The sequence below is a fragment of the Ascaphus truei genome, chromosome 4, assembly GCF_040206685.1.
Source record: "Ascaphus truei isolate aAscTru1 chromosome 4, aAscTru1.hap1, whole genome shotgun sequence".
In the NCBI taxonomy this organism is placed as follows: Eukaryota; Metazoa; Chordata; class Amphibia; order Anura; family Ascaphidae; genus Ascaphus; species Ascaphus truei.
The window spans coordinates 185713386-185724358 of NC_134486.1; the positions used below are offsets into that span (position 1 = coordinate 185713386).

Sequence of the window (10973 nt, forward strand, 5' to 3'; positions counted from 1 at the left end):
ATGTAGTGATTTGGTACTAATGACATACAGGCTGTTTTAATTATAAACGATCAATTAATTTTAATTGGCTAGGGTATATCTATGTGTCACCAAGTATCATTGTTTTCAGCCCCTGAGGAAGTAGAGTGACATCTACGAAACGCGTAGGGCTAGTGGCACAGCCACTATTTGACTGACTTTGGACGTTTAAGGACATTTGGCCTTGGAGCCCAACTTTCCCTTCAGCCTGCCAGCTGTTCCTTTAAGGCAACGGGCACTATCGCGCGCGAGCGCGCAGAGACTTCCTGTTGCTCCGTAGGAGGAAGTGAGGCGTGTGTCTACACGCGGTGCAGAGCTGTGGACCCCGCACACCAGCCCCCACGGCCGGAGCTGTTCCGGTTACCATCGTAAGGACTGACTGGTGTCTGAGCCGCAGTGGAGTAGAGGCATCACCCGCCAGGGAGATCATCTCTACCTAGGACTTGTTCCTACCATGCGAGCTTAAACCTTGCTGTATGTAAGTAGGGCTCCAATTTTTGTGCTCCGGATGACCTGCGGTTCCTTGTATTTGCCATTGTCGGTCTTGGCATAGTTCTTTTTAATAAATAATTATTTTAATAATCGCTAGGATTCTTAACTGTTTGTGTGTATTAGTGCAGTACTACTTACCCTACAGTGTTGCGCTATGATTTTTGTTTGTTTGTGTTCTTTTCTTTGCATGGTCTGTCGAGCAAGTGTGCGGATCCCTTGATGAGTACAGGACATTCCACTGACTATTTGCGCCAGGTTTTTCTTTATTATAGCTGGAAGCTTGACAAGATCTGGTCCCAGCACGAGTTTGGCTCAGACCTGGTCACATGGCGTCGCTATATTGACGATGTGATCTTTGTCTGGAAGGTGAGTGAACCTCGTCTTAAACAATTTTTAGAGTATATCAATGATAACTCACTGAATCTTTCTTTCACGTCTCAGTTTAGTCAGCAGTCTATTGACTTCCTTGACCTGTCTAGATCCAGTAATTTTATTGGCCCCAAGTGGGTCTCAGTCTAAGCAGGAACACTCTTCATTGATTACTGGCAGCTCTTAGGGCCTCATGCAGTAAGCGTTGATAAGGGAATTATCGCCATTTTATAGGCAAAATTGGGTTTGAGATTCAGTAAGCGCCGATAAGTGCTTGATTTCGCCAGGTTTCGGAGCCGATTATTTTGTTATGGCCATTCACCTGCCGATAAGCCTGTTTTCGCCACTGATCGCCACTTTTTTAAATCGGCTGGATTCAACAACAAAAAAAACAGCTTATCGGGGCTGATCGGCACTACGAAATTGAGATGTTATGGCCAATTTCTCCCGCCAACTAAAGTTCGCAGTTTGGAGGGGAGAACGATCGCTAAGGCTGCCGGAACGGCACTTAGAAAAAAAAAATCTTCTGTACATCAATGGAGTCAATGGAGCGGGGACGTATAACAGTATAGTACTGTTTACGTTTCATTGCTCACAATACAAACGTCATTTGCATTACAGTGTGGGGGCATTCCCTGCATTGTGTCATAGCTGACGTGTATTATTTGCATAACATTATACTTTTACATGTTTTCAGCATTTGCGGGTCACATTACTCATCATGTGATGATGTGCCAAGGGAAAATACTATACTCAACTCTTAAAGGAGAACCTCACATCATATCACACATTTTTATGAACTGAGCAACAATTATTTACATGATGTTACACATGACACACATGTCACACATACACCGTATATTCATGTTCCTTTACATTACACAATGCTTGTAATGTGACACGCATCTTTAAACGTTCATGTACCTCTGTCTTCTCATGGTTACATCTAGTTTTGGGTCCTCCCTATTTTCATGACGTCACTTATTGGACGCTCAATCACATTGCATGTTTGCATTGTAACCGTAGCATTACAAGCACTTCAACCTAACTTATACACACATGTACAGTAATTCAGCATTGGGACACCTTGTAAACTCATTCTATAGCAACTATCCTCATTACACAAATGCATGCATATGCACACGACTATTCATTGTTGTCAACATGTCACAATAACATGGCTAATTACACATGTTACACAAAACTTTTCCCACGTCAATCTCAGCCTTTTTGTCTAATTACATGACTGACTGTTGCGTTCACAAGTCTTACATGCATTGCACATGCAACTATTTATTTGCAAGCAATGTTTCTACAAAGGTTCACGTCACATCATTGCCAAATATCATCATTCCCTGCAGAATACACACAACAAATACTTATAACAAGAACTGCACACAGCTTGCCACAGAAGTACTTTATTATGTTAATGTAACACCTTGCATTTTACTATGTCACCTGACATCATCACATACCTATTTAAAGGACGCCCATTACCTGATCATTCACAGCTACTCATTTCAAAATGTTGAGATTGTTTAGGAGACGGAGGAACATTCTTTTCTATGACATGCTTGATGATGAAGAGAATCATATAGGGCAAGGGAGGGACACACCGAGGGACAGTGACAGGGACAGTCACGCGGATACGACAGGGACAGGGAGAGGGACAGGCCGAGGGACAGGTAGAGGGACAGGAGATCAGAGGAGAAGACAGAGGAGACAAGTTGTGCCTCGTCCGCGTCTGTACAGGGAGAGAACCCTGTTAGATGAGATGAGTGAGGAGGAGATTGTAAGTCGCTATCGTTTGAGTTCAGCAGCAATCTTATCTCTTTATCAGGAGATAAGGGGAGATTTAGATTTTTTCACAGCCAGAGGTCGTGCAGTCCCTGGGCTTGTTAAAATGCTGTGCTCATTACATTATCTTGCTTCCGCGTCATACCAGACAACTGTGGGCATAGTGGGCGGGGTCTCGCAATCTACATTCTCGCGGGCCTTGACCCAGTTTCTCTATGCACTCAATAGACGCGCTAGGAATTATATTCATTTTCCTACAGAGGCGACAGAGTGGCTGGAAGTCAGGACTGGCTTTTATAATATAGCAGGGATACCATGTGTGCTGGGTGCAATCGATTGCACACATGTTGCTTTGATTGCACCTAGTCAGAGTGAGCATGTGTACCGCAATCGTAAGCACTACCATTCACTCAATGTACAGGTGGTATGTGATGCGACGATGAGGATAATGCATGTGGTACCCAAATTCCCTGGTTCCAGTCACGATTCCTCTATCCTGAGGAACTCTTCAGTCCTCCATGCGTTCGAAGAGGGACATTTTGAACATGGTTGGCTGCTGGGTGAGTACACATTTACATGTTATAACACAAAACACATTTTTATTTAGGAATGTTGGCATTGTACAATTTGATCACTAATGTCAGCTTATGTGTGCTACATTCATTATAGGTGACTCAGGATACGGAATTAGGCCGTGGCTCTTGACTCCGGTGCTAAACCCTCAAACTGAAGCAGAGGACAGGTACAATGCAGCCCATATCTCTACAAGATCTGTTATAGAGAGGACATTTGGCCTACTCAAGACCAGATTTAGGTGTCTGGACAGAACTGGTGGGGCTCTTCTATACAAGCCTCAAAAAGTGTCTGATATTATCCTTGCCTGTTGCATTTTGCACAATGTTGCACTCAGGCACAATGTACAGTCAGACCTAGCTGAGCCTGTGGTAGACGAGCATCCCACCCATGTAGCTGCTGAAAATGAACAAACAGCCAGTGGTGGCCAGACACGCCAGAATCTCATCAATTCATTTTTTTCTTGTAAGTAAAAACATATATGTTCCAAGTTATACTTTTATAGTTACATTAGGTTATCTTAACAATAATGTTTTTTTATATACCCTTCTGGTAGGACACAGATGAATATGGATTGCACACCTTTCTTCTCTCTGCTGTGTGCACAAAGGGATGTGGCACCGGTATGTTATTGTTGCACAGGTTATATAATCCCTCTTCAATTGTACTTTAGTTGTGTGTATGTGAATACAACTGGGGTAACAAAGCACTAATATTTTAGCATTGTGTTGTTCCTTATGCTAACACAATACACATATTATGCCCATACTCATTCATGCTTCTAGTATGCTTACATACAATGTTATTGATGCAGTGTAACATGTACATCCATATGATGTGTACACCAGCCTGATTTACATTTTGAATGTCATGAAATATACATGGTGTTGCACATTTAACACCAAATACACACTTTGCTGTGTTGTTTACGGTACTGAAGATGGCATGTCAATGTTTGCAATTTATATATTGTTCCTTTGCATTATAGGTATATCTCCAGTATGACTGATCATGGTATGTATATTTGCTGACATCTCTCATAAGATGTGCCTACATCAATCTTCCTATAATTATTTGTAGTAAAAACCCAACATATTGGTTTAAACACAAATGTTACATATATGTACTTTCTGTATCATGTATATGCATTTAGCTACTCTTGAGCTTTCATGTGCATTGTATTAGAAAATGATTACTCCCATTTCATCACATTTTATGTATGTTTCCTTATAAATTCCATTAATGTAATATAGAGGTGTTTGGAGACAAGGGGATAACTGTAGTTATTTCTTTACTTACGGGAGATCATTCATCACGGATGAAATTGACTGATCATAAAACTCCATGCATGAATGCCTGCAATCACAACAATGCGTACTACATCTTATATTTAGCAATGTTGGAGTTTTGTAATGCTAGTAATTAATAGTCAATATTATTTTAAATTTGTGACATGTGTATGTATAAGTCACACGTGTGTGGATGTGTCCTACATGTACCAAGTGTTAAACTGTTAACAGAGAAGACAAATTTGTCGCTAATGTTACTGTCATTTAGCATTTCTAATTTACCAATATGACAATGTTGGTAATATTTTTGGAATATAAATCACGTCACTTCATCATTATCATGATGTTAATTATCAAGTATTCTCACAATTGTAACGTCAATCACGTGCACATTAGCATAGACACACTTTGTAAGACAACTGTTTGTGTCTGTATCAATTTGTGTAGGATCCATGTATAACACCGACAAATGATAACACCAGCTTTATTATGGTAGCTTATATCATCATATTGACTATACTATGTATTTTTAGAACGTTTAATAAACACAGTAAACTATAGTTAGTTAGGTTAATGAAATATACACAGAAACGTACTTCATTACATGATGTTGATGTCATAATCAGAACATCATGCATTGTAGGGGACCACAACATCTGGCCAAAAACATTATTTGCTACAGTCCCAAACCATTTTATCAACATACCCATGTAACAAGAGATTTTTAACAATAAATGGCTAGTTGGTTGTAAGTGTCCTTTACATTGGGAGAAGGAGTGGCTCAGTGAGTAAAGACACACACTGGCACTGAGAGTTTGAAGCAGGGGAGTCTGGTTCAATTCCCGGTGTCGGCTCCTTGTGACCTTGGGCAAGTCACTTTATCTCCCTGTGCCTCAGGCGGCAAAAAATAAATTGTAAGTTCCACGGGCCAGGGACCTCAGCCTGAAAAATGTGTCTGTAAAGCGCTGTGTACAACTAGCAGCGCTATACATGAACATGCTCATATTATAATTATTATTATTATTGTTACATAGTTTCGACAGTCATACGTTCCATTACACAATAGAATTCACAAATGTGTTAGCAGAGTGGGAATGGTTGTTATATATAAAACACACCATGCCATAAAATGATAGTAGTCATTAAAGAACACTCAATAAAAATTCATGAGGCACTATTTTGCAACATCATTATGTTAATTAAGTGCTTATGCAATATAGGCATAAGGGTATCACATTTTTAATTGTTTGTTAATAAGCGCTGCAAGCAATATAAAATTAGTTCCATATGTAGTATAGTAGTCGGTGGCTCCTCCTCACAATCATCTCATATAAAGGTAGACTCTTCTGAAATCATACATTGATCCGATTGTATCTTCCCCGACATCTCTGAAATACAGCAAACACATGATGGTCAAATATGGCACCTTACTATATATGTATCCGTGACAACGCATTACACAGCTATATATGATTGTGTACATACACACGTCACTCACTTATATGTTAGAAGTACAAGTGTACATCAGTATGTAATGTTTCTTTAAATTTGTAGCAGGCATAACTATGTATATGATGTGAACGTTGCCTGTATACTGAAAAATGTGCGCGCACATCCTAGTGTGCGCACGCACTTCACGCTTGGCTGCACTAACTGTTAGCGCATGCGCAAAACAAAGCGTACGTTGTGCGTTCAATACATCTTGAAAATACCATTAAACATAAAATCTTTATTTCAAATACAATGAATACGAAACTACATTCGTTCTAAACGAGTACATCTGTATTCTTTTTAAACAGACGTCTTTGGACAGAAAGGACGGCCGATAACACAATGCGCAAATGCAATACGTGTGACGTCATGTTAAACCAGCGTGAAACGCACGCTAACACTCCTCCCACTCAATTAACATTCGGCTAACGCCCAGTTGACGCCTACAAACACTGAGCCGCACACATGACACACTGCAGTTACCGTTACTATAACAAAACATGACAGCATTTAGGCTTTGAGGCGCGCACGTCGCTTGGGGGTGGGACTTACATCCGTAATCCTTTTTAAGGACGCCTTGGCCCATGACAAGGGTCCCACGTCATGTTGTAGATGTTGCATGATAACAAAACAGGTATGTGTTAGAGTTAGGGTAAAATGTTGCTAATATGTTTTAAGGGATAGGAAAGTACGTATATTTATTCCGTCAGCAATGTGTACTACTCTTTCACGTTCTACTATATTGTATTAGGAAACAATTTCTTTGTGATCGCTACATGTTATGCAGTGTGCAATGTTACGCTGTATCCACGCATTGAAAGTGAAAATGGTGGTTAAAAAAAAAAAAAAAGTTTAAACGCAGAGTCAACGCATAACGATTGTTATATTTACCATTCTTCTAGAATTAACTCTTCGTCTGCCTGCAACTGGTCGCTCCAGAAATGCAAGGCATTTTCATCCACGCTTGACCCAAACGCTGAATCCAGTATGTCACACATCTCCTCCATGAAGCGCTCATAGGAATCGCCACTGCTTTCTTCAAACAATTGGTCCGGAGGTAGGTTCATTTCTTCGGGTACCCATTCCAATGCATTTTCTGCTGAAAGGCTTGCTACATAATCATAGTAGTTTTGTTGTTGTACAATGTGGGTTTCAGGAATGGAGGGTGCAGATATTGCAGCAGGTATCGATTCACACGGAACAGTAGAAGCGGATCCATTGCTATTGGCATTAGGAATAAATATGCCTTTCACAACAATATATGTGCCCTCTTTCAGGGTAAAATGCTTTTCCTTTGCAATCTTCCAGAAACCATAGGTGTGTTCTAGCTTATCCTGCACACGTTCAAAAAAGTCATTAGTTGATAAAGTGAATCTTATTGAGGAATTAAAATTCCGCGCATGCCTACGGTCTTGGTAATAAGGATATTTTGCTCGAATCAAATCATAGATTTGGCGTGTGCTTGCTTTGTGTCCGCGACTGTTCAAAATTGCTTCTGAAACCATGTACTTATAACCTAAGAGGGGATTCATATGGTTAACGAATTCATCAGCCATGTCAGAGTAGCACAAAAGATGTGTGCAGTTCTGTGTTCTTTGCTCATCAAAATGATTCTGCTCAATGGCTAACAAATTCCTGTGTTTCGTTTTCAAGGTCAACAAAAGTAACTACTTTTACTCCTTATTTCAAACGCCAATTGGATGTGTCCTTTTAATTGGTTTAACTTTTGTGGTTAGTGATAGGCGAATGTGGGAAAAACATGTATCATTTTTTTATCTCGTTTGTGAAAACATTCCTACACTTTTATTTCAGTAACATTGAGTTTTCTTGAAAAATAACAAAGAGCACTGTGTGAAAATAGTGCTTAGACAGCCATATCAGTAAATACACACACCTGCAAAATGAAATGTTTTTTCCCCACATACATTTCTGTGTGTATTTGAAAGTCTGGTTAACTACCTGTCTGCATGAGTTTAAATACGTGTGTATCAATATATATATAAATATATCTCTCTCATAAATATATATATATATATATATATATATATATATATATATATATAAAGTGTATATTGTACTATATGTATAGTGTGTGTATGTGTGTGTGTGTGTGTATATATATATATATGTATATATGTATATATATATATATGTATATATATATATATGTATATATATATATATATAAAAAAAACTATTTTTTTTTATATTGCAGGAGTATACACAACATATTGATGGCAGTAAGTAGGCCTTGTATGAAACCTATTTAAATGGTGATAAACATGAGTGAATTAAGTAATAAACATTTGTTTGCACCCAATAATGTTAGAGGCTCACACTTAGTATAGTTGTCAAACATTAGGCCTGTATTATTAAAATAGTGTGTTTTCACAAGGAAGCATGAAGTGTATGTTTTTTGTAAATACATCTATACCAGTTTAGATAGTACTATATATACACACACACACACACACACACACACACACACACACACACACACACACACACACACACACACACACACACACACACACACACACACACACACACACACTGTGTGTGTGTGTGTGTGTGTGTGTGTGTGTGTGTGCATATATCAATACATACTACATATATATTAGTATCAATTCAGAGATGTTCTTGAAACAAGAACACATAAATGATTAAAGGACAACATTACAATGGCCACCAAAGGTAAGTAATATTTAACACAAAATCCTGCTGTACACGTACAAGAAAGATGTTTGCAGTTAAATAGGTGCTTTTATAATTGCATGAAAATAATATGCACATGCAATGATTACATCAATTAACACACCCAAATGCAATGTTTTGCTGCAAAGTCAATGGCAGCTTCTCTAAACTTAGCAACTGGCTCCTGGTGGACCATTACTGAACAGACGATTAATACATCAATATTTATAACACTATTCATTAATTAGGAGTGTTAACATTTCCAAAACTTCACGTGTACAAGAACATACTTGAAAGTTTGGAAACAACACAGTCTTCAGCATACATACAATAGTAATTAGATAATCTGAAGTCAACAAAACAAGGCCAAAGACATATTTTGTGAATTATAACATTTATTTTTTTTGTTCCTTTTGCGAGCGAGTAACAGGCCTGCTTGTTGTCTCTTGAATTTTCCTTTTTCTTTTGCCACCAACTTTAGGCACAACAGAGCCACTTTGAGTGGCCTCTGGCACTTCACGGGCAGGGCTTGTGGCCAGTGACTCACCTACAGGGCTTTTGGGCAGTGATTCACCTACAGGGCTTTTGGGCAGTGACTCACCTACAGGGCTTTTGGGCAGTGATTCACCTACAGGGCTTTTGGGCAGTGATTCACCTACAGGGCTTTTGGGCAGTGATTCACCTACAGGGCTTTTGGGCAGCGATTCACCTACAGGGCTTTTGGGCAGCGATTCACCTACAGGGCTTTTGGGCAGTGACTCACCTACAGGGCTTTTGGGTAGTGACTGTTCACGGACAGGGCTTGTGCCCACTGACACATGTGAGCAAGTTGGTAGACACTGCACAAGTGATGGTTGGTCTGTTTCATGTGTGTCTTGTTTTGTTTTTGTCGCCTCCTTTGTAGGTGTCTGCTGCTGAATTTGTACAGATGGCAGCGGTAGGATGTCATCAGGAACCTGCACAGCAATGTCTGCTACTTGACCGGTAACATTCGGACCTGGTGAATGAAGATCAGATGAATGTGGTGAAAACTGGCCAGCATGAACAGATCCTGCCTGTGAGGTGTTGAATTGTGGTACATTAGTCATTCTCCAGTAATTAGCTTGTGTTTGCTGAACAACTAATGCTTCGAATGAGGTGTTGATTTTTTGCAACTGTTTAGGCACTTCAATGAAGACTCTGTGGAGATGTGCCAATTGTGAAACTGTTTCTTCCTGCAGTGCAATCATCCTTTCCAGCACTGTCATCAGGTCAGAATGGCGACGATTTTCTGCTTCCACAATTTTTCCCTCAGAAGCTACAATTGCATCATATGTGGTATTTGCTGGACGTTTTGGCGGTAAAACAGTTTCAATTGGAACCTCTTCATGGTCACTTGCTTGTATTTGTGTGTCTATGGCGGCGGCGGCGGCATCATCATCATCATCATCATCATAATCATCATAATCCTCTTCATCATGTTCTACAAATAAATGTACACATTATTAAATGGCATGTTAATCTCTGCTGTGTTACTATGTAATTCTACTGTGTCAAAAGTAACAACTAACATGTTTCCATACGTTTTATAACCTCACATTAAAAACTACCTTGAATTAAGAATAATGTTTGGACTCAGTATGAAATATGAGTGAATGAAAACTTGCTGTAAACTCACAACTCCTACATGATAGTTAACATCACTAACACAATACATGTTGCCTTACACTTCATTTTCACATACACTAAGTAATCGTATTTAAAGAAGATGTGCAAAACAAATAATGAACATGACAACATAACATATAGAAGAGCACATATTATATGGCCACCAACTGATACACTCACCTTCTAGGTGTGTTGAGCTGGCTGACCCAGGTGAAGACACTTGTTCCCTCTCAGGTGACACATGTCCTTCAGGGGCAACTATATATAACAATAACATAAGTTTTACATTTACATGTGTAAATATTGAACAAACAGTTATTGTATGTTCTGTATTTATGAGTACGTAACAGCATCAGTTCCTTAACCCAAAATGTGTGTGTGAAAGTGAACATAAATAGTTGTAATAACAATGTACATGCCTGTGTACTTAGAACTTTTGAGTTCCCTAACATAAAACATACTATGTTTCTGCAGTAATGCGTGAGGATAAATAGATAAAATTTGTACATAAAAATCATATGTTGTGTAGTGATATCAGTATCATAATGTACATAACTATCATGAGATGACCATTCACAATGGTTATCATGAAGGTGGTCATAT

At 39.1% G+C, this 10973-nt stretch overlaps 1 protein-coding gene across 1 annotated transcript; it reads right to left on the minus strand.

Annotated features, from left to right (window-relative positions):
* Positions 1-9049: 9049 nt before the first annotated feature.
* On the minus strand, positions 9050-10724 carry LOC142492028 (uncharacterized). Its single transcript, XM_075594770.1, has 3 exons — positions 10551-10724; positions 9460-10185; positions 9050-9297 (listed from the first exon to the last, which is right to left on the minus strand). Exons 1-3 carry the CDS (start codon positions 10645-10647, stop codon positions 9119-9121), a joined length of 1002 nt encoding a protein of 333 aa, XP_075450885.1. The 5' UTR covers positions 10648-10724; the 3' UTR covers positions 9050-9118.
* Positions 10725-10973: the final 249 nt, after the last annotated feature.

Coding starts and splice junctions, on each gene's coding strand:
- LOC142492028 (XM_075594770.1), bottom strand. CDS start 10,647: ATGTTATTGTTATATATAGTTGCCCCTGAAGGACATGTGTCACCTGAG. Junction 10,186..10,550: donor CAGCTCAACACACCTAGAAG/GTGAGTGTATCA, acceptor ATTTATTTGTAG/AACATGATGAAGAGGATTAT. Junction 9,298..9,459: donor ACTGCCCAAAAGCCCTGTAG/GTGAATCGCTGC, acceptor AAAGCCCTGTAG/GTGAATCACTGCCCAAAAGC.